The 23,436-nt window shown below is 48.2% G+C and overlaps 1 protein-coding gene across 3 annotated transcripts in view; it reads right to left on the bottom strand.

Moving 5' to 3' along the window:
- The window catches only part of PTPRA (protein tyrosine phosphatase receptor type A), a 127,428-nt gene that overhangs the window by 30,697 nt on the left and 73,295 nt on the right, over positions 1-23,436 (bottom strand). For 2 of the 3 annotated variants that reach the window (XM_036382238.2, XM_054514643.1), the window contains one exon: positions 234-312. In XM_036382238.2, the coding sequence (XP_036238131.1) occupies positions 234-312 (79 nt within the window). Of the gene's footprint in view, positions 1-233; positions 313-8,938; positions 9,133-23,436 lie in introns of all 3 variants that reach the window. The other variant, XM_036382240.2, reaches the window with a different exon arrangement.

Below are 23,436 nucleotides of genomic sequence, written 5' to 3'. Positions count from 1 at the left end.
AGGAGCTATTTATGGGGATGTCCAAACATTAGAGCCCCTGGAGGTGGGGATCAATATTGCTCAGAGCCAAACCTGTGGGCCCCATTTATGAGCACCTGAAGCTCATCACTCTCTTTCCAACATTTTATGTTACAGCTAAGTGGAGGGCAGAAGGAATGAGACGCTGAGCACATTCCCACTCACTCCTTTGATCCTAAAGATGGGATAAAAGAGAGATAAGGAGCACAGTTTACCTGTTGTAACGTTGTTAGCACCTACACTTATCAGGCCACTTCCGAGCAAAAGGAGAAAGAGCCACAAATCCATGTTGACCTGGGGAGGAAAGCACAGAGCACTTATTAAACCCTCATGCAATATCATGCCAAAATATTCCAAGATGGGGATGTTGCTGTGCATCTTGTAAAGCTCAGAGTGGGGAGTGGAAGTGTGGCTGGAGTCCCTGCAGGCATCTGGATGGGAAGGATTAGTGGGTGAGTTCGTACAACAAGGGGAAAGAACATGGAGAAATCCCAGTCTTGTGGAGCAGCAAAGTGTCCATGGATGAAGCAGGGAATGGGTGAACTGTGGGAGAGCATGAGAAGAACAAACTGAGCACTAAAACCAAATATCTGGTCTTAAAGGAGATTAATAGTTTATATAGTGGTCTGCAAATGGCTGTACTCTGAGCAAACTCAAAGGCAATTCAGCTGAAGACCATGGCAAAGAGCCTTGATCCCAAATGCCCCAGAAATGGAGGCAGGAATGAAGGAGAGATCAGCTCCTCCTGGCTCACTGACACCTGAAATGTTCCAGGGCAGGGGCAGAACACTCAGCTCCATTCAAACCCTGCTGGATTCCCTGTGTATGTGGTCAGAACAAACACTCACACAATAATCCAAGAAGATCAGCAAGTTCAGGCTGCACGCCCATACTGTACGTGCTTCCCAGGAAATGTCCAGCAGAATTACAGGACGATGACATCAGTAAAATCATTTCCCCCAGCCCTTTCTAATACAAGATTTTTATGGTGATTTCTTTCCTCTGGAGACCTCAGAAAGCTCCTGAGAAATGGGTATCATTATCCCCTCCCAAACACCTACGGATCCAGAGGCCCAGAGATGTGAGACGTCATCGTGCTGGCCAGGACAGAGCCCAAAGCTGCCAAGTCCAGGCCAGCACGTGGCCATGGGGCCTTCCAAGGATGGGCCAACACCTCTCCTCTGCTCTGAGCCCAGAGAGGGCTTGCAGACAGCTCTGCTCCATGCCATGGGCCAGCAGCTGCTGCACGACTCCCGTCCTTCAGGCTTTTGTCCTGTGTCCAGTTGCACCTCCAGGATCTCCCAGGAGAGATCTCGCTGCCAAGTCAACCTGAGGAGCTGCCAAGAACGGGTTTTATTCCCTCCCCCTCTAATAGATCTTGTGTTGTTTGTGCTTCTTCTATTTATTTAAATCTGCTTCATCTAGACCCATCCCAAACTCCGGGCAGAAGGACAACACTGAAGTCATCCACACGCTGGAAACGCTATCAGCAATACAAGATCCTCCCACCTCACCCAGGAGTATCCTCCCACCAGCACCACCTACTTACATGTTTTTCCTCCCTCTCCAAAAGAAAACCCGGCAAAAATTGACCTTACTCAGTGACCAAAAGGTCAGACAAACCCTGAACAAGAAGGAAACCAAACTCTGGAGATAAGAGCTTTCCACAGGCTCTGTCCATGGCCAGCCCTGCTGCTGCAAGCAGGGCAGGGCTCTTTCTCCAAGGGTCCCACTGGTGTGAGCAGCCAGCATTCCAGAGGGTTTCATCACCAGTTAAAATATCTGTCTGCATGAATTTGAACTGATTCAGTCCTCCTGTCACTGCTGAGAGCAGCACTGGTCCTGCAGTGCCTCCCCCAGGCTGTGCTCCAGGGTGGGATGTCAGGAAAAACCCACAAGCAGTAGTTTGATGGTTTGATGACATGTTCCACTCATGGTGGTTAATACACCCCACTGAGCTTGGTCAGACACTTGTCAGAGCCTGGTCCACACAGGTTTGCCTTTGGGGAGAAAAACTAATATTTATAAGGAATAAATTCTTACTTATTCATCACCTGTGAGGGTGGTGAGGCACAGGATGCCCAGAGAAGCTGTGGCTGCCCCTGGATCCCTGGAAGTGTCCAAGGCCAGGTTGGACAGGGCTTGGAGCAACCTGGGATAGTGGAGGATGTCTCTGTCCAGAGCAGTGGGGTGGAACTGAATAATCTATAAGGTCCCTTCCCAACCCAAACAATTCCATAATTCTATGATCTTTGTACCTTTCTGCAGGAGACAGATTGTCCAAGCATCCCACTGTGGAATCCCACAGAGATAAGGTGCTCATCCTGATGGGACCCAAGTGCAAAAGCAGGAGGAAGTTAAACACACACTGAAACTCCAGAGAATGGAAAAGATGGCACAGAGATGCTCTGAAAACTTCACACAAGGGCTGATGACAGCACCAAGATCTCGTCATCACAACCACTTCCCTCACTGGGAACCCATCACTGCCACAACAAGGACACTATGGCAAGGGAAAGGGGAAGACTCATCTCTTCTGGAAGAACTGCTGGGAAAAAAGTGACCACTCACTGTGTTTTGATGAATATTTGCACAGAAACACCATTCACTGAGGTGGATATGGCTGCCTTCTCTTCCCCTAATTTGTTTCTCAAGAGTTCCCCTCCATTTGGGATTCTGTTCATTTGGGATTCCCATTAATTTTGAGTTCTGTTTATTTGGGATCCTGTTCATTTGGGATCCCCATTCATTTTGGGTTCTTTTTATTTGAGATCTCGTTCACTTGGGACCCACAATCATTTGGGATTCCCATTCATTTGTGGTTCTGCTAATTCATGATCCCACTCATTTGGAACCGCATTTTTTTGGCATTCCCATTGATTTAGTACCCCATTAATTGAGGGTCCCTATTCACATTGGGTCCTCATAAATTTGGGATCCCACTCATTGAGGATCCCTGTTCATCTGGGATCCCACTCATCCCATTTCTGCTCCTGTTCTGGGCAGAGCCTCCCCACGTCCTCCCCACACTTTCCCTTGGTATTAAAGCAGGACACAGAGGGTGGGAGCAAAGAAGGAAAAGCCATGAATTCCCTCTCTGCTCTCCATTATTGGGAAATAACCCACAAAGGACAAAAGAGTTTGGGTTTATTTCCATAAACTGTGATTGCTACATGGATGAGAGCTACAGGAGATTCCTGGACTGGCTGCAAAGCCACTTTGGGATGGTGGGATGATCACAGAATCGTTTAGGTTGGAAAAGACCCTTAAGCTCATCAAGTCCAGCCATCGATGAGGGTCCCTCCTTCACTGAGCTGCCAGCACAGCTCTGGGATTACATCAGTGAGCAGGGAGCTCTAAACCCCCCCTTGATTCTACATTTAATCAGTTCTTTGATCCATGAGTGGATTGCAGGAGGAGGAAGGGCTTGGCAAGGGGAGATAATGCTGGATTTCCCCAAGCCTTTCCCCGCTTTCGTGAAGAAAGCTGGATGCGGGCGGTCCATGCAGAACCTGAGTTTTTATGGCTTTATTACTGTGACTGTCAGAAGGAATGGGATGCTGGGAGCATCCCAGCTTGCTGTGCACATCATTACCCAAAAATCCAAATCCCTGGAGCTGCTCCTGTGACCGGCAATCAGCTGCTAGAGCTGCTTTATCACCTTAAAACCAGATCCGGAGCAGGGAGCAGGCAAAAAGCCCTGTGCTGGGGGAGGGCTGTGCCAGCCCAGCTCCCACTTCCCATCCCCTGCTCTAAAACCCTCCCTATTCCCAAAAGCAGCATAAATAACGCCAGCACTTCATCATTCCCCACTCCTTAACATAAAAGGCCTCGAGAGTCCTACCCCAAAGCTGGAGAAACCCGAGTCTCCCTTCCCCCTCGGCTCCCCCTCCCTGCTGCTTTCGGAAACGGAGAGGAAATACTTGTAATGTTATCAACATAAACACAGCTCTTGGCCGGCTGCAACATCCTGCGAGCTCTGCAGAAAAACACCCTGACGTCAGGGCGCCGGCTCTGCCCAGGAGAAGGGAGCTGGAGGCTCTGGCAGCGCTGCTCCACAGGCTTGGGATGCTCGGCATCGTGGCTCCTTCTTTTTTCAAAGATCAGGCTTGGAAAACTCAATAATTGCCACTGGTGTGCCCATAAATATTATATATATATGTATTTTTTTTGTGTGCATGGATATCTATATAGATATGGATATATAGTGTATGTGCACTGCATTCTTCCATAAACTGCTTGGGATCTTCCTTATAGGAAAGGCTGGATTTTAAGCTGCATATCTATATAGATATAGATATATAGTGTATGTGCACTGCATTCTTCCATAAACTGCTTGGGATCTTCCTTATAGGAAAGGCTGGATTTTAAACTGGAGGATGTATGTTTTAAAAGAAGCAGATCTTGTCAGGATGATTGATGCTGGAGAGGGGAGAAAAAAATAAAGGAAATAATCTCTTTATAAAGTAATAAGTAGCTTCAAAATGCCTGTGCTGGTGCTACAGGGGGGTCAGGCTGCAGGATCACCCTGCCGTGCTTCCAGAATGCAAAGAATTAGAGTTTATTGCTGCAGAAAGTGCCCAGGTCCAACCCGGATACAGCCGTCCACAATCAAAGGCAGGATTTACCCCCACCTCTGACATATTCCTAATTCCTGGAAAATGAGGCAATCTTTTTCTGTGTGCACTGAGGAGACACAACCTGAATTCTAACCAGCTTTCCCGGGACCCCAGAAATCCCTGGTGTCATCAGGAGGATGCTGAAAGGCAGTGGCTCGACTGTGACTGCCTCGTGCTGGCTCCAAGTGCAGTGAAAAATAAAAATAATGTTCAGTTTTCCTCTTTTTTTTGTTGGCAGAGGGAGAGGGTGCAGAACTGGGAGCAAGGTTGGCTCTTTGAAGCAGCTCACAGTAGGGCGAGAACAAGCACGAGTATAAAGAAAGGGGAAAAAGGTCATTTTTTTATTCTTTTTGGTGGCAGCAAGCCATCAGCATGGCTCAGCCACCCTGGAAAACAAACCTGCCATTCCCTCTCCCCCTCCCTGCTCCTTTTAAATCCTGTTTGTGAATTTCCAGCTTCTCACTGGAGCTGAGATCCAGGGCAGAGGAGTTGGTGCATAGCAGGGCAACTTCATCATAACCCAAAGCTCTCAATGAGATGCAAAGGATGTAAAAACACACATGGAATAGCCGAGGGCTGCAGTGAGTTGGCCATCACAGGGAGAGAAGAATTGAATTTAGGGATGAAAAAGGGTTTTGTTGCACTAAAACGCAGTGACTAATTCCTTGCATGTGTCTCCGAAGCTGAAGCGAGGCCTTTGATGTGTCACTGAACATTATCCCCCACCCTCTGCTGTTCCACTCTTCACCAGAAAAGATGAATCACAGCAGCCATTCACCCCTTCTGAAAATCCATTTAGTTTTCTTCTTTCTTTTTTATTTTTTTTTCTTTCTTCTGTTAAATAAACAGGCAGCTCCACACGAGCGACAGCCCCTGTACGGAGCGGGGCAGGAGGAGGAGGAGGAGGAGGAGGATGAGCCTGTGGGCAGGGCCTGCAGCTTGGCTTTCTCCACCTGCTCAACCTTCCACAAATCACTGCTCTCCTGCACATCAGGATTTGCTCATGGCATGGTTTGGAAGGCACCTTAAAAATCATCCAGTTCCAATCTCCTGCCGTGGGCAGGGACACCTTCTACCAGCCCAGGTTGCTCCAAGCCCTGTCCAACATGGCCTTGGACACTTCCAGGGATCCAGGGGCAGCCACAGCTTCTCTGGGCACCCTGTGCCAGGGCTTTAACAACCTCACATTAATGAATTTCTCCACCTAATTCTGTTTTCTGGCAGTGTGAAGCCATTTCACCCTGTCCCATCACTCCACACCCTTGTCCAAAGTCCCTCTCCAGCTCTCCTGAAGCTCCTTTAGGCACTGGAAGGTTTTGAAGGCCTCCCTGGAACTTTCTCTTCTCCAGGTGAACACTCCCAACTCTCCTATTTCTCTCCAGAGCAGAGGGGCTCCAGTTCTGGGAGCATTTTCATGTCCTTCAGTTCAACACACACTCATCTTTCAAAGAGTAACACCATGATAAGTGCAAGGAGGGAACTCAACCCTATTCCCACCTGGATTTCTGGGCACCTAGAAATATCTGTCACTGCTAGGATAATGTTAAAATCTGTTACTCTGAACCAGGATCAGCCTTTCCTGTGGATATGAACCTGAGTGAGATGTTAACCCATCCCATGGTGATCCTGTCTCAAAGCCCACCCAGAAACAGCAACGTGTGTGAAGCCATCAAGGGGGGCGTGGAGAGGATCAGGATGGAGAGGATCAGGATGGAGAGGATCAGGAGTTCACCAGCCAGAACCTGCATGGAGGTTCCCCAGGCAGGTCCAGGGAGGGGATCCTGCCCCTCTGCTCAGCACTGGGGAGGCCACACCTGGAGCACTGGGTCCCAGGACAAGAGAGACATGGACAGACTGGGGACAGCCCAGGGAGGGGACTGGAAGAGCTGGGACTGCTCAGAAGGAGAAGAGAAGGTTCCAGGAAGGGCTGGGAGAGCTGGGACTGCTCAGAAGGAGAAGAGAAGGTTCCAGGAAGGACTGGGAGAGCTGGGACTGCTCAGAAGGAGAAGAGAAGGTTCCAGGAAGGGCTGGGAGAGCTGGGACTGCTCAGAAGGAGAAGAGAAGGCTCCAGGGGCCTCATCCCTGTCCATGCACACCTGCAAGGAGGGTGCAGAGAGGACAGAGCCAGGCTCTTGCCAGGGGTGGCCAGGGACAGGACAAGGGGCTGTGGGCACACACTGACCACAGGAGGGTCCCTCTGAACAGCAGGGAACACATTTTGCCTGTGAGGTGCTGACACAGCTTGCTCAGGGATGTTGTGGAGTCTTCTTCCTTGGAAATATTCCAATCTTGTCTGGACACTGTCCTGTGGACCGGATCTGGCAGCTCTGCTGGTGCAGGAGGTTGGATCAGATGACTTCCAGAGGTTCCTTCCAAAATCAATCACTGTGATTCTGTAACTGCCTGTCCTGCAAACTTTTCAAAAGGCAAATCTGCTGGGATTGAAGCTCATAGTGGAGTAAGAAAGCAGCCAGGACTGAGGAGGAGATGCCTACACCATGCAGGATGTTGGAAGGGATTGATAAGGATCACCAAGTCCAACTCCCGATCCTGAACAGGACAACCCCAAAAATCACATGTGTACCTGAGAGCTTCTGAACACTTCTGGAACTGAAAAATAAACTGTTGGTGAGGTTTTCAGCAAAAAAAACACCTAACCTAAAAATCAGAGAAAAACAATAAATGTGGATGCTTTTGGGACATGAAATAGTTCCACTTCCTACAAAGATGCAGAAATGGTGACAGTGGGTACCAGTCACTGCACCAGAGAATGGTTTGGGTTGGAAGGGACCCTAAGGATCATCCAGTTCCAACCCCCACAATTAGCCCCCTGTAACTGGCACATCAGACCTTACTCTTCTGTTAAATCTTGCTTTTAGGAAAGGATTCTGTCCCTGCATGTTTAAAAACAAGCAACTACTAACAAAGAACCTACAGACTTGATGGTCTCATGCTAAAAATATGGAAGTAAAAGCCAGGGGATGAGGCTGGATCCCTGGATGATGCCAGGAGAAGATTTGTGGCACATCTAAGACCAAGGCCGTCAAATCCTTGTCCATGGAAGGGCACCCCTGCCACAGCCACCACCTGGAAACCGCCCGAGGTACCTCAGAGGGAAAGAACTACAAATACAAATCATTTTCCTAATAATAATTTTCCTAATAACTCTCATAATTAGGACAGGTTTAATTTGCCCTCAGCCACTCTTTTCTCCTTTTCTCCTGATTCCCATGATCACACACCACAGATGTGTGATCATGGGAATATGTGCCAGTTGCTGCTGCAGAACAACCTGGGGTGGCTTGGGGAACAAATTATGGAAGAGACAGAGGGGATGAAAAGCTTCCTGGGCCTGTAGCAATGGAGAATGGGCAGCTGGAGAAGGTTTCCTAAAGGACAGAGCACTGAGGAGAGACAGGTGAGTGCCAAAAGAAGGAGAAGTTTTGAGGAGAAGAGCAGAGGGAGCTGTCAGGGCAGGGAAGAGGAAGATGAAGGACCAAGTCCAAGCCTGGTCCAGCAGGAAAGTGCTGGGATGGAGGTGAGGGAGGTGAGATCTTCTCTGGGATGATTAACACAGATCTGCCACAGAAACACCCTCAGAGCTTGTAAAAACCCCTGGCTAGTACAAGAGCACTCTCCTGGTGTGCTTTCCCCACGGGATCAGCGCTGCAGCCGCAGCACGGCACCGGGAAGTGGAGAACAACGCCAGGGAGGCACGGGAGAAGCTGCCTCAACTCATTATTCCAAACCATTAATTAATAATCCAAACAACAAAAAAAGTCAAGGCACACAGGAGCATATTTCCTTAAATATCCCGTTCTAGGGTGTCCCCTCCTAAGTCCCAGGCGTGTACAAAGGAAAACACGAGCACAGTTATGTTCCAGCTAAGAAAAGGACGGGCTGATTTTGATGGAGGAGTCAGGATGAAGGATGGCTATTATTCAGCATGACAACATCCCTACCTAGCAAAATGCCTTTCAGAGAGAGCGAGCGGTGCGTGGGGAGGAGAAACGAGGCTTAAAATAAAAGAAAACCCCACAAAGGAAAATAAAAAATAAAAAAAATAAAAGCCCAGCTTTTTGGGCTCAGCCCTTTCTGCAGGAGCGGGATGAAGTCCCAGCTCCACGCCGAGATTGAGCCGGGAGCGTTGAGGCAGCGAGGGCTCGGAGCATCCTGCTTAAAACAAAGGTGTCGGCGGGGGATCACTCGCATGACAGCCTTAAAATCTCCTTAGCGAGGCTCAGCCCCAATTCAAACGCATGCGTTCGGTCATGCAGCTTAATCTCCGTGCTTGTGCTTACCCTGAAATCCACCGGGGACACCTGTAGGTGCGGGGAGCAGCCAGCCCGTCCCACGGAGCAGCCCCCGGGGCTAAGAAAGTGCCGCGGGAGCCGTGAAATCACCGCTTTACCTGCGGTAATTCTGCACCGCTGCTCAGTTCAGCCCTGTTGCCACAGTAACACTTGTGGTGTAGCCGAGATCACTGATTATGAAACTAGGAAAAAAAAAAAAAAAATCAGAGGCTGCTAATTAGGATATACTCCAGTTCTCCAAAAGCTCCATATTAATGACATTACGATTGCGAGCGCAGGGAAAACAGATGCCAGGAAGAATCACCTCGGTCAGCACCCGTGGCCAACAGCTGCTTTTTTTTTTTGCTTTTTTTTTTTTGGGTCTTTTTTTTATAGACAGGTCTTAAAAATTCAGCCTGCAAATTCCCTGTAAGATCGACTTGTTGTTTTCCTCCTCTTTGAGCAAACGTGCAAGACTCGGTGGAACAGTCTTTACTCTTTACATATATTTGCATGTATTAGACTGGGGGAAAAAAAACAAGGGTTGAGGATGAGGTACAAATGGTGACAGCCAGAGAGGGGCCAGAGATGCATCCCCTGCATCCTTCATTAACTGTGTTTCTCTGGTTTCCAGATAAACCAAAATCATGATTTTACCAGTGGCTGCGAGGGTTTATAAACAAGGTTTGCAAAGGAGGGGAGCTGGATTTGAAGCGTATTCCTCCCTGACTTCTGTCAGTGCCAAAAGCATTGTGAGGCACGTCTTCTGCTGAAGGTTTCAAGCTGAAAAGTCTGACTGGAGCAGTTGTGCTGCCAGACACAACTGTTTTTCAGCACAATCCACAAATAAGACATCAGAGCGTGTTTCCAGGTGAAAGGAAAATTGCCTGACAGGTATTTCTGGAGCTGCAAGCCCAGAGAGATGCTGCTTTAAAAAGTCAGCTCATCAAAATGCCATGATTTTTCCATTTTCTCAGATGACCAATGCAGTGAGTGGATGAAATGGTGCTGAACGTGCAGGGCCAGGGAAAAGTGAGTTCATGGATTTTAGAGAGTTTATAAGAGCTTCCTATCCTGAAAGTGTCCAAGGCCAGGTTGGACAGGGCTTGGAGCCACCTGGGATAGTGCAAAGTGTCCCTGCCCATGGCAGGGGGTGGAACAAGATGGTCTTGAAGGTCCTGTCCAACCTGGCCTTGAGGATTTCCAGGGATGGGGCAGCCACAGCTTCTCTGGGCACCCTGTGCCAGTGTTTTACCTCTCTCATTGGAATAAACACATTTCTTACATCCAGAACTGGAAGAACAACTGGGGACCCACCTCTTTATCCCCTGCTTTGAGGCAGGAAAATAAGTGAGATTAATTTTTTTCCTCCAGCAGCATCACCTAGAGCCTTGAAAGCACAGAGTCCCCCATTCACAGCTGCATGAAGCAATTTCTTCTCCCACTCATCAGCAATACTGAGAAAGTGTTAGGTGGAGTGTTAATTACCTATAAATGTGATTTATTAGCTGGAAACAACACAAGACACCACCAACCATCACATAGAAGCAACTGGCCAAGCATGAGGGCACCAGGTCCTGGGCAGACTGGGATTGGCACATTACAGATAACAAATTAATACAACCAGTGGGATTCAGCTGCATTTGATGGTTTAGTTGGAGGCATTATTTCCAACCTTTTAATAGGCTTATTTACAGGAATTAGTCCTTTAATGCTGTGTGCTTGTGTATCCAGGGCAGTATAAGCTGGCTGGATGCAACCACAGAGAGAACATCTGCTTTTGTGAGCATTTAGGGAAATTATTGCCAATTACATGGATGGCAGGTGAGGGCAGCTGGGGAGGGAGGATCTGCCAGGAGGGATGAGGAGCCTTCCTAGAAGCTGATGTGAGCAGGAAGTGCCCTTGGAACATAAATATCTCAGCAAAAAGGAGCTGCTGCCCAGAGTGCCACCAAAATACCCTCAGCAAGGAAAGGATTTCCAAGGCCTGCAGAGTTTAGGGGTGATCCCTGTGTCAAGGGAAATATAAGCTGGATATCAGGAAAAAGTTTTTTACAGAAAGAGTGATAAAGTTCTGGAATTTTCTGCCCAGGGAGGTGGTGGAGTCCCCATGCCTGGGTGTGTTTAACAAAGCCTGGATGTGGCACTGGGTGCCAGGGTTTGGTTGAGGTGTTGGGGCTGGGTTGGACTCGATGATCTTGAAGGTCTCTTCCAGCCTGGTCATTCTGTGATTCTGTGAATCCCTGTTATCATTCACACTGTCAGCATTTTGAGCAGGTCAGTCTCCCACATATTTCTTCTCATCACACCCTGCTTGCTCCAGTGGCTCTATTTCCACCTTTATCTTTCTTTTTGTCCATCTGTTTTCCATCAATTTTTCTAACCTGCCTTTTCTTCACCTTCCCATCTCCCATGCCCAAGAGAGGTGTCCTTATTTAAAGCAAAGTGATGCTGCAGGCACAGGTCATGGAGCCAAGCCAAGCTGGGCACCTTCCATCATTGCCCCAGCTATAAACACATAATGTAAAAATGTATTTTTATGGGTGTGACCAGAAGGTCAGGGGAGGTCAGCCTCCAGTGCTGTGTCCAGCTCTGGGATCCCCAGCATCAGAAGGACTTGGAGCTGCAGGAGAAAATCCAGATGATGTCACAGAGATGTTCCAAGGGCTGGAGAAGGCTCCATGGAGACCACAGAGTGCCTTGCAGGGCCTGCAGGGGCTCCAGGAGAGCTGGAGAGGGACTGGGGACAAAGGATGGAGGGACAGGACACAGAGAATGGCTCCCACTGCCAGAGGGCAGGGATGGATGGGATATTGGGAATTAGGAATTGTTCTCTGTGAGGGTGAGGAGCCTGGCACAGGGTGCCCAGAGCAGCTGTGGCTGCCCCTGGATCCCTGGCAGTGCCCAAAGCCAGGTTGGACAGGGCTTGGAGCACCCTGGGATAGGGGAAGGTGACCCTGAACATGGTAGGGGGGTGGAACTGGATGATCTTTAAGCTCCCCTCCAACCCAAACCATCCTGTAATTCTATATTTCTGAGATTTATATACCTATAAACCTATTATAAACCTAATATAATATAGCTACTACAAATTATATATAGATTTTACTATAAACCTACCATAAACCAAATATCACTGCAATAAACAAATTTCCTGCTGACTCAAGATTATAAGAACTAGTCCTAAACACCATGGTGGGTACAAGCCCCTGCTGGTACCAACACAAAACCTAATGTTCAGTAGCTCTGAAAAATATATAATTAAAATACAGCTTCTTATCTTTGAAGTGATTAACCAACATCCTGGGACGACTGACTTTTAGCCCTCCCATGTTATTCACAATTCATCCTCTATTTTCATCTCCCCAACAAAAGGCTGAACCCAACTGCATTATTGTCAGCCAGGGCTTTTATCTCCAGCCTTTGGAGCAGTCAAGGCATGGCACAGAACAATGGCTCTCACAGGAGAACAAATACAATCTGAACAAAAATACCCTGTTGCTAAGGTCTAAACCAGCCTTTTTTTTTGGGTAGCTGGGAATTCCAGAGAACCCTATCAAAAAAAAAAAAAAAAAGAAAAAGAAAAAGGAAAAAAGGAGAATTAGGACTTGGATAGGGAAAGTAACCTGACATTCAGCACTGCTTTGTTGTTCCCTCCAGGATGGCATTGAAAATTAGAGTATCACATAAAACCAAGGAAAAGGAAAGCTGAAGTTGGAGGAGCAAGCCCAGAGGTCCGTGGAGTTGTTGGGGAGGTCCAGATGGGACCTCCTCTCCAGGAAAGCCCCGGCCCAAACCACAACGATTTCTCTTGTGAAATCCACCCCAAAGGCAACCACAGAGCAGCTGTGTGTGGTTTCCACATCCTCAGCCAAGGGAGCAGCACCTGCTTCTGCTTTTGGGGTTCAGAAGAGAAAAGAAGAGAAATGCTCCTCCCCAGCAGTGGCTGGGCAAGGAACTGGGCCTGGCTGTGGTGTCCTCCCCACTAAACACAAGGGTTTCCAGCAGCAACATCCTTCAGGAGTGACCCCAAGGTCAGGAAAAGCACAACTGACAGCCCTGGCAAGGTGGGATATTGGGTGAGGGGACAGCAGAGCCATGGTGGTCCACAGAGGCCACCAGCCTCCATGACCAGCCCATCTTCCTCCCCTCTAGATGGAGCTGCAGGAGAAGCCTGAGGTCCCTCCCTAAAGGGAAGGTGGATGCACCCCATCAGCTCCAGGAACAGAACCACAGAGTTATGGAATGGTTTGGGTTGGAAGGCACCTTAAAAACCATCCAGTTCCACCCCCTTGCCATGGTGGTTGCTTTGAATGGAGCAATGATCATGGAATGGTTTGGGTTGGAAGGGACCTGAAAGATCATCTTGTCCCAAACCCCCTGCCATGGGCAGGGACACCTTCCACTGTCCCAGGTGGCTCCAAACCCTGTCCAGCCTGGCCTTGGGCACTTCCAGGGATCCAGGGGCAGCCACAGCTTCTCTGGGCACCCTGAGCCAGGGCTCAGCACCCTCACAGGGAGGAATTTCTTCTCAATATCCAACCCTGCCCTTTGTCCTGTCACCTGCAGCTCAAGTTCCTGAGGCATTTTCATTATTACCAGTTTAATTATTCTATTCTGCCACCTACCAGTAAAACTCCCATCAGGGCAAATAAAAAAAAACAAAATAGAGCCCCCCCAAAATAATGCTCTCATCCTTTGGTGAGGTAATTCTGTGCTGAAAACCTGCTCAAAAGCCTGGAAGAGCTGCTGTGCTTGGGGGCACCACAGAGGCGGCAGCTGCTGGAAGGAACAAAGCTCCTCTGGAGTGGCTGGAGATTGTGTTTGCACAAATATTTATGGACACACGTAGGCAGTGGTGAAGAGATGAATTCTGGACATTTCACATGCAAAACAAATACAGAGAGGGAATTTCAAGTTTCCTTGATGACAGCAGAGCCTGGATGCATATAAAAGAGACAGCAGAGTCAAGGTAATGCTGGAATTCAGTTTTTTATGACCCATTTTGCTTTTTTTCCAATAAACAAGGTCTCCCTGAGCGGCCATTAAACATCACCATTTGTCACTTAGATTTTAGTGATATGAAAATAAACATTAAGAGGCTACAACAGAGCTCAGATCCCCCCGTGTTAGGCACCTAAGCCAAACAAAATTATGCTGAATTAAATTCATTTCCATCCCATGCAGAAGGACAGAGCCCTCCACTCAGGTTAAATCATTCCAACAGCAATGAAGACGACAGCACCCGAGACATCCCCATCCTTGAAAGTCCTTGCTGTTCCTTTCAAAAGGCTTTGAAAAGCAAAGCTTTCCTACAAAAACACCCATTTCCATCACGCCCTGGACAGGAACATAATACACAGAGGGCTCCTCAGTGTTGCTGTTAAATAAGAGACCCCCCAAACCAGGCATGAAATGGTACAGGAGCTCCCACACAACAGAGAGGGCTTTCTGTGCCCGCAGGGACACAACACCAACTCTGTTGCTCCACACCAGGACGGTGTTTGGCGGCGCGAGGGCCCAGCTTGACAAACTCATCTCGTTTTGACAGAGTCATGGCATGGGTTGGCTTGGAAGGGACCTAAAAACCATTCAGTTTCACCTCCCTGACATGGATAGAGACACCTTCCTCTAGACCAAGTTGTTCCAACCTGGTCTTTAACATTTCCAGGGATGCAGGGGCAGCCACAGCTGCTCTGAGCAACCTGTGCCTCCCCACACTCACAGGGAATGATTTACTCCCAATATCCCATCCAGCCCTGCCCTCTGGCAGTGGGAGCCATTCCCTGTGTCCTGTCCCTCCATCCCTTGTCCCCAGTCCCTCTCCAGCTCTCCTGGAGCCCCTTCAGGCCCTGCAAGGGGCTCTGAGCTCCCTCAGAATCCTTCTCTTCTCCAGATGAGCACCCCCAGCTCTCCCAGGCTGGCTCCAGCCCTTGGAGCATCTCCTGGACTCCTATGGATTTGCTCCAGTAGCTCCATGTCCTTCCTGTACTGAGGATCCCAGAGCTGGACACAGCACTGGAGCTGCAGCATCTTAGAGCAGAATAGAGATCAGAATCCCCTCCCTTGACCTGCTGGACACAGCCCAATTCTATTTCTGGGCTGTGAGCTGGCTCGTTTTTCACCCACCAGCACCCCAAATCCTTCTGGGCAGGGCTGCTCTCAATCCTTTCACCCTCCAGTCTGTTCTGATCCTGGGAATGCCCCAACCCAGGCACAGGACCTTAGACCTGCCCTTGTTTAACCTCATGAGGATCACAAGGGCCCTCAGCATGGAATCCCATCCCTCACACGAATCACCTGCACCTCTCAGCTTGGTGCCATCACTTTTGACTCCTTGCCATGCACCCTGAGGCCATCTTGGCTCAAATCCTCCTTGTTGTCCTTAGTCCAAACCAAATCCAGTCCCATCCTTCAGTGACTCACCTCTCCAAGCCATCCCCTGTCCCAAATCAGCCATTCCTGCATGATTATCTATGGGATTGGTTCATCCTACATGGGTGATGCTCTACCCCAAGCCATCCCCTGTCCCAAATCAGCCATTCCTGCATGATTATCTATGGGATTGGTTCATCCTACATGGGTGATGCTGTTCCCCAAGCCATCCCCTGTCCCAAATCAGCCATTCCTGAATGATTATCTACGGGATTGGTTCATCCTACATGGGTGATGCTCTACCCCAAGCCATCCTGTGGGGTGCACAGCAGTGGGGGAAAACTTGCAATTTTTCCATAACCAAATGCAGGGATGTCCCAAAGAGGAGGGAGAAAATGAGAAGATTTCATTTTGGGAGGTGCAAAAGGCTTAAAACCAGAATCCTACAGATGGAAAAGGAGCAACATGTAACACACAGACAAAGCAATAGGGATGTTATTCAGTCAGTTCATTACAGGGTTATTTTTGGACACAGCAGTGCTGGGTTCATGGTTGGACTCAATGGTCTGAGAGGACTTTTCCAACCTAAATGAGACTATGATTCTATTTCTACCTAAATAGCACCCTCATGTTAGGGCACTGGTCTCAAAGGAACCATCTCCATATAATTTCAGAGATCCAGGTGTGATTTCCAGAAGTGCCTTAACTTAAAAATGAACCAACCAGCCTCTACTCCTCTGTGGAGAACTTTCCTCTACTCCTCTCTCCCACAGGCATCCATCCCATGGGCTCTGGGTGTGATCTGCCTGCTTTTAAAACCCAAGTTTGCCAGATGTTCTGGGATCTCTTTATATCCTGTGTACATCCCTGATGCTCTGATGTACAAATGTGTGTACAATTACACAATTTGGATGCTGACTGCTCAAAACCTCCCACTCTGGGAGCTGTAGGAAAGGCACACCTGGAGTTTTTGGAAAACATGGTGCCATCTTCATTCTCAGTTAATGAATTATCCCATGAGCAGTGCAAGGGATTCACTTTGCTGAGGGAAAATCTGGTATCTCCACCATCACTTTGCAGAGGATGAAGACAAAGGATTCCTGAGTGGAATTCTGACTGCCCCCAGCTCCAAAGCAGTGAAGGTGACAGACACAGCTCAGCCTCTAAAGCTGATTTTGCACCATTGGAAAAGACTGGAAAGGGAGAGCACAGGGAAAAGCAGGGCAGCCCCTGCTCTCTCCAGGTGGCCTTTCCTGTCAGCAGCAGGACATTTCAGCTGTGGGACACTCTCAAACCACCTGGAGGAACCAGTTATTCATGGCAGAAGCTGAGACATCATTAAGAGCCAAGGAGGGAACATCAGCAGTGGGGTGACTTTTAATGCTTGCTGGCGTGGACTGGAATGAAAATTAATGAGTTTGAAATGAAAGGCCACCCATCCCAACCCACACCCCAACACATCTCTGGCTGTGACATTAATGTAGGGCCAGAATCAACCCAACACCATCTTCCCCCTGACCTATCTGGACACGGAGATGAGATCCCCAAAAACACCTCACAAGATCCAGCCTGGTGGCACTGCCATGGGCTGGTTTTTATCCCCACCATGATTCTCCCCCTGCCCCTCAAAGAGGACACTTGGAGGGACAGGAGAAGCTGTAAGACGTCTCTGGAAGCTGCTTTAGTACCAAGGGAAAGACCTGGAGGGAAGGGAAGTTTCAGGTGATTTGTTTGAAGGATGCAGCTGTTGCTGAGCAGCTTTAACTCCTCTCATCCCAGATTAGCTCCTCAGATTTTACCAGGACCTTGCCAGATGTTCCACTTGCTGGAATGATGCCACGTTTGTGTGTCAGACTAAACATCTGTGCTTTTAAGCCTGGGATTTTCAGATCAGATCTATGTGTTTGGAGGGGGAAAATAACAATACAAATTGTCTGTAAGGGGAGTTCCATTGAACAGAGCCACCATTATTTCTTCCTCCCCATCCCCCCCATGACCCCTCCACAGGCAAAGCTTTTCAACAGATTTCAGGAAAATGTGGAGAAAAACAATATTGTACATTTTCTGTGGTCAGTCTTTTCCTGTTAAGTCAGAGAGGAGCTACCAGAAACAGAGCCTGCAGTTGGCATCTTCCCCTCATGCCTCACTGCTTCAGGGGAGCACCAAACTTGGGATCTGGGGTTTGAGGACCAGCTGGGAGCCCAGTATGAACTGGGAAAGGTGCTGGTTTACCCCACGGGTGTGTGCACCACTCCTGCTCTTCCAGGGCAGGAAGTGATGGAAGGATCACTGCAAGTGATGACAGGATCCCTCCAGTTTGGCCTTCAGGGGCTCCATAAATCTCCATCAGCTCCACTTTTCCACCCTCCCAGCTCCCCATCAGCCCTCACTGCTGGAGCAGCCTTTGGTCCCTGCTGACACCCATCCCCACCCCACCCTCACTTGAAGACAAGATTTAAACATTTCTGTGTTGACAGCTGGCTCTAATTTGTGGTTAACTGTGGGGAACATGAGCTGTGCTTCTGGTCTGATGCTCCATCAGAGGGGCACCCAGTGTCCCACCACCAGCACCACCTTGTGCCTCAGCATTTCTGTTCTCTCCCTGCACCTCCCTCACAGGGAAGAATTTCTTCCCAATATCCATCCAAACCTGTCCCTGCTGCTCATCACCACTCCAGGCTTTTCCCTGTGTCCCACAAGATCCTCATGGCCCAGCAGCATTTTCATGTGGGGCTTTTGCTTCTTTCCCATTTCAAATGGGATGGGGAACACAGCTGGGATGTGGAAGGCCAAAATTGGGGGTTTAACAGCCTGGCAGGTAAAAACCATGAGTCACAAAGCACAGGAGCACTTGGGGACCTCAAATTACACAAGGCCTGCAGTAACCTGAGCACTGGGAGGGTGGGAGGAGGGAAATCTGGCACCGAGTGGATCCCTGGAGCAAAGCATTCCCAGAACCACACCTACAAGGTTCTGGGAATTCTCACCTGCCATGAGGCAGGGAGCCAGCCTGGAAGCAGGTGACAAGCTGGGCAGCCAAGGACAGTGAAGTGTCCCAGATCTTTGCCATCACCTCCATCCTTCCTCGCTGTCAGAACCTTCGGCCTCGGGGAGCCGGACATTATTTCAGCATGACAGAATAACAGCATCAGCTTTTTGTGTGTGTCACTGTGCACCCAGCTCCCCTCTGCCAGCCCAAGGGAGCTGCCACTTGGGCTCTTTTCATCCTTTTCATAGAGGAAACCAGCACCAGGATCAAAGGAGGCTCCTGGGTGAGAGGCTGATGGGAAAGGGCAGGAACTGCAGAGGTGACAGCGAGGAGATGGGGCTGAGCAAAGTGAGGGGTTGTTCCTTTGTGCTGCAGCCTCTGGCCATGTAACCTGAGTGGCAGCACAGATTATGCTGAGTAGCAGAGGAAGGAGAGAGAAAAACACCTGTGCTCAGGCTGATGGAAATACTGGGTGACTGCATGAAAGGGAGAGCTGCTTCTGCTTCTCCTGAGTGTCACTGCTCTGGGCCATCCTAAAAAAGGTTCAGTGTTGCTTTGCTTATTTTTCTCTCAATTCCATCAGGTTCTGTGTGCAAAGAGGGCTGCCAGATGATATTTAATGACTCAAATACAGGCACCTCAAATACAGGTCCTCAAATGACCCCAGGTTTTACTGGGAGATGAAAATTTGATTTCAAGTCTTACCCTGGAAGTCCTTTGGTTGCACTAGATGGAAGAAGCTCTACTGGAAATTGAAGCAAACACAAGGAGTTCTTAATTCCCTGCTGAACCAAGCCCTGGCATTCCCACAGAATGGACTAACAGAAGTGGTCTTTCTCCTTTCTTTTCCCCAGCAAAATGAGAAGCATCTCATTTTGAACTCATTTTGAACATTTGGCTATTCCATGCCTACCAGGACATCTGTGGTTTGGATGGAAGAATCTGGGTGGAAGACCAGCTAAAGGTTTCCATGCAACTCCTCAGTCTCCCCACACATCCATCTATCTCTGGTGTGGTTTGAGAGCAAAATCCATGTTAAGGCAGAGGAAAGTGGATTTTCATTTTTTTTTTTTATGGATCCTTTGCAGCGCTTTGATCCTAAGTGCTCTGGGAGCACAAATCCCAGCCTGCTGCTTGTTCCCATACTGAGGGAGAGAGGAAACCTCTCAGGGATCTGCATCCCCTGCTCATGGATGTTCAAAGCCTTCTATTCACCTTGGGCTGTGTTATCCCAGCTCTTTTCAAGGAGGACTCCTTGTGAAAGTCAGTTAAAGGCAGGGCCAGGCTGTATTTACCTTGGCACCTGATTGCCTTCCAGAGTCCTCCCATTTCCTCCCTGAGTAATTAATTAATAGCTTGTCAGTGAGGAGGGGAGGACTAAAGAACTTCACCCCATTACTCCCAAGTCTTTTGCCACTGTGGCCAAACCCCTGACCATGCCCAACACCTGCAGTTTGTCACAGTATTGCAAAATACAGAAGCTACCAATAAAAACCCTGAAACCCTTCTTTTAGGATGTTACAGGGATTAAGTTGCTTCCAAAGATGAGATGCAAGGTCACCCAGAAGTGCTGGAGCTGATAAACAACCCCAGAACTGCTTTATAATCTCTGCCAAACAAGTCCAGTATATCAGAATAAGGTTCAGAAAGGTGAAACACCTGTTATATATAATTTCCAAAGCTCCTGCTGAGGGAAAAAAAAAATAATATCAGAATAAAATCACTCCTTGCTGCTGCTGCAGAAAGCTTTAATCCCAGGCTCCAGGAGCTTTCTATCCCAAATTCAGCACATTGGAACACACTGCTGTTGCCCAACTGACCCATATTTTTTTTTTCCTTTATGAACTGGGTGAATAAGTTCATAAAATAACAAAACCATCTTATTTCCACTGAGAAAACACAATTCCCTCCGAGCAAGGTGCAATCCCAGCCTGGCCGAGTCCCCTCCTGACCTATTTACGGAAGTGCTGCCGCGAGGATTTCGGTGTGATCCTCCCTGGAAAAGCCTAAAATTACACTGCCCTACAAAGAGCTGGGATAAATTGACCCCTCTAAGCAAAGGGGTTGCCAGGCTTTTATCTTTTATCTCACAAATTTTATCTTCCCCCCATTGTTGGCTGACGCTGGAGCGGAATAATGAGACGATGCGGGGCTCTACGGGGCACGACTGGAAAACTCTGCCTTAGCAACTCAATTGTGTTCCTGATGCCTGTGCTGGCTTTTATAAACAGTTACTGGTTTGGAAAGCTGCTCCTGATTGCACACACTCACTCCATAAAGCTGCATTTATGATTTTCTTCCACTTCTTTTTGCCCGGTGTTATGATAAAGGGAATGAGCTGTGGGGTTTGGGGCTGGGATGGAGAAGTGTTTTTATAAAAAAGTCTGGGGGGGATTGTTTTGGTTGGATTTTCGTGCCCTTCATCCAGTCTAGACATGAAAGTCTCAGGATGCAGATGATTTCCACCTCTCTGCAGAAATTGTGCCATGGTATTAAAAAAAGGGATGAAAGGAACAATAAGCACTGAGATGTGTCTAAAATTAGAGGTTTACAAAACAATCTGAGTTTATAATATCCCCAGTACAATAAAAGCCAAGAGCAAGCAGGCCAATTATTTAAAAACTGCAGGATAAAAGGAAACCTTGATCAAAACTGTTATCAGGGGAACAAATCTATCTTTATTGTGTTGTAGTTGTGCTGCTGACTGAAATAACTTTTCTAAAATTGCCACTATGCTGCTAAGAATTAGCTAAATAGAACACCAAAATCAAAACTGCCTTGTCCAAACTATCAACATGACAGCAGCCCACAGTTCTTCCCTATTTTCTGCCAAGGTTTAAATTCCAGTGTGGTTTTTCCTCTATGCACCTTCACTCATCACACAGAAAATGGATGAGTTGATTTCCATGTGATCTTCAGTTAAATTTGCATTTTGTATCTCAAGTGGTAGCAAAGCTGCAGTTCCAGTACTTTAAGTGAATGGGTAAATTAAGAGGAAAACACCAAAATTGTGTTTGCTTTGCTGGTGTTATTATTTTTAATATTAATCTTAAACAAGGAGCAAAATTGATACAACAGCAGTGCCAGAAATATCCTCCTCCTTCTGCCAGGGGAGATGAAAATGTCCTTTAAAATACTGGGGGGAAAATAATATTTACAAATCACTGCTGAGAGGAGGGATGCAGAACCAGCAGGGGATTGGAGATTATGCAGCATCCAACTTCTGCTGTCCCTGACCACTGGGAGAATTCAGAAGGAATTTAGAGTTGTCAGGGGGATAAAGTCACTGTCAAGGAGGATGGACTTTTCCTTTGAAAAGCCATCTTTTCTTCTGAGGGTAAACCAGATCCTCCAGAAACCTGACCTTGCTCTTGTGTAAAGGAGTGAAGTCTCTGACTTCACTTGAGTGAAGTCACTTCAGGAAGTGAGAGACCCCGTGAGCAGTCGTGCGTTTTGTGACCATTTTGGGTTCACCTTGGGTTCATTTTGGGACCATTTTGGGTTTACCTGGGGTGTAGACCTGGCTGGGCTCAATGGATGACCCAAGGTGCATCCATTGAGGCCTCCTAATAAATCCCTGCTTTATAAAGTCACAGTCAAGGAGGATGAACTTTTCCTTTGAAAAGCCATCTTTTCTTCTGAGGGTAAGCCAGATCCTCCAGAAACCTGACCCTGTTTTTGTGTAAGGGAGTGAATGTGCTCTGAGCACAGAACCTGGGGAGATCTCCACAGGCTTTTCCTGAGGAGAGGACAGCGGAGCTGAGGTTCAATTCTTGCACATGGAATAAGAAAATGTGAGCCTTGAAGTAGAGAACCAAATAAAGATGGGCACTGCAGTGCCCATGGCCTCAAACCCAGGCATGTGTGGACTGTGTTCACATGCACTCCCATGTCTCCAGAACAAACACAACCATGGAGGTGGATTTGCTCACCTGCACCACACAAGTTGTTCCTTTATCCAATGCTCTGTAATTCTCATCTTCCCTGCTCCAGCTCTCTCTATCCCAAGAATTCACATTCAGCAGTAAACCAGACTCAATCTATCTCCTTCCTAAATGTTACACACAGTCCACTTTCTCACCTTTTCCCTCCTCCCACGTCCTACAGCTGTTTTCTCCATCACAGCCATCCTTCCTAGGTAAGAAATGATTCCCAGATCTCCCCATTCCTCCTTGGAAATCCATCTCAAGTCACAGATCCTTGCTTATCTCCCCATCAACAGGCACAGCACTCACCTTGGTAGACAAAACAAGGCTGGTGGCAAAGCACTCATGGCCATTGAGCTGTGATTCAGCCATGACACACCAAGAGCCAGCAGCCCCAAAATTTAATGTTACAACTGGGTCAAACCCTAACCTGCTTCACAAGGGTTTCTCATCACCAACCTGCACAACGACCAAGGGGAAAAGAGAGGGGAAATAAAAAGTTCATGGCCAGCTAGAGGGTGCCCAGAGAAGCTGTGGCTGCCCCTGTGATGCCTCAGGTTTTGGCTTTTCTATTTTTCAGATTCTGTGCTGCTTTAGTGTGTGGGTCTGGGTTTCATATGAAGGATGGTGAGCTCTGTGCACAGAGCAGGGAGACAAAACAATTCCTGCTCCAGCTGGGCACCAAGGACAAATGATCCAAATCTCAGCCCAAGAGCACAAACACTGTGGGCTGGAGAGAGAAAAACAAGCAGGGTGGGACTGCATGGGCTAAAGCTGGAATGGGACAATGAACTGCAAGATGCAAATGGAGCAGAACTGATCCAAGGGAGAGACCCCGTGACTGGTTGTGCACTTGGTGACCACTTTGTTTCATCTTGGGTTCATTTTGTGACCATTTTGGTTCGCCTTGGGTATAGCCCTGGCTGGGTTCTTGTGCTGCCCAAGGTGCATCCATTGAGGCCTTTTAATAAATTCCTACTTTATTCTTTAGCTCTGTCCAGCCTCTGCTCTAGGTCAGCCTTCCCAAGGCATCACCTGGATCCCTGGAAGTGCCCAAGGCCAGGTTGGATGGGGCTTGGAGGAACTTGGGATGGTGGAAGGTGTCCCTGCCCATGGCAGGGCATTGGAATGAAATGACCTTTAAAGAACTTCTCCAACCATTCCCACTCATACCCAAATATCCCCCAGGCTGAGCTTTAAGGCCCATTCTGTGATAC

The sequence above is a fragment of the Molothrus ater genome, chromosome 4 (genome assembly GCF_012460135.2).
Source record: "Molothrus ater isolate BHLD 08-10-18 breed brown headed cowbird chromosome 4, BPBGC_Mater_1.1, whole genome shotgun sequence".
Classification (NCBI taxonomy): Eukaryota; Metazoa; Chordata; class Aves; order Passeriformes; family Icteridae; genus Molothrus; species Molothrus ater.
This window is presented reverse-complemented; position numbering and strand designations above follow the sequence as displayed.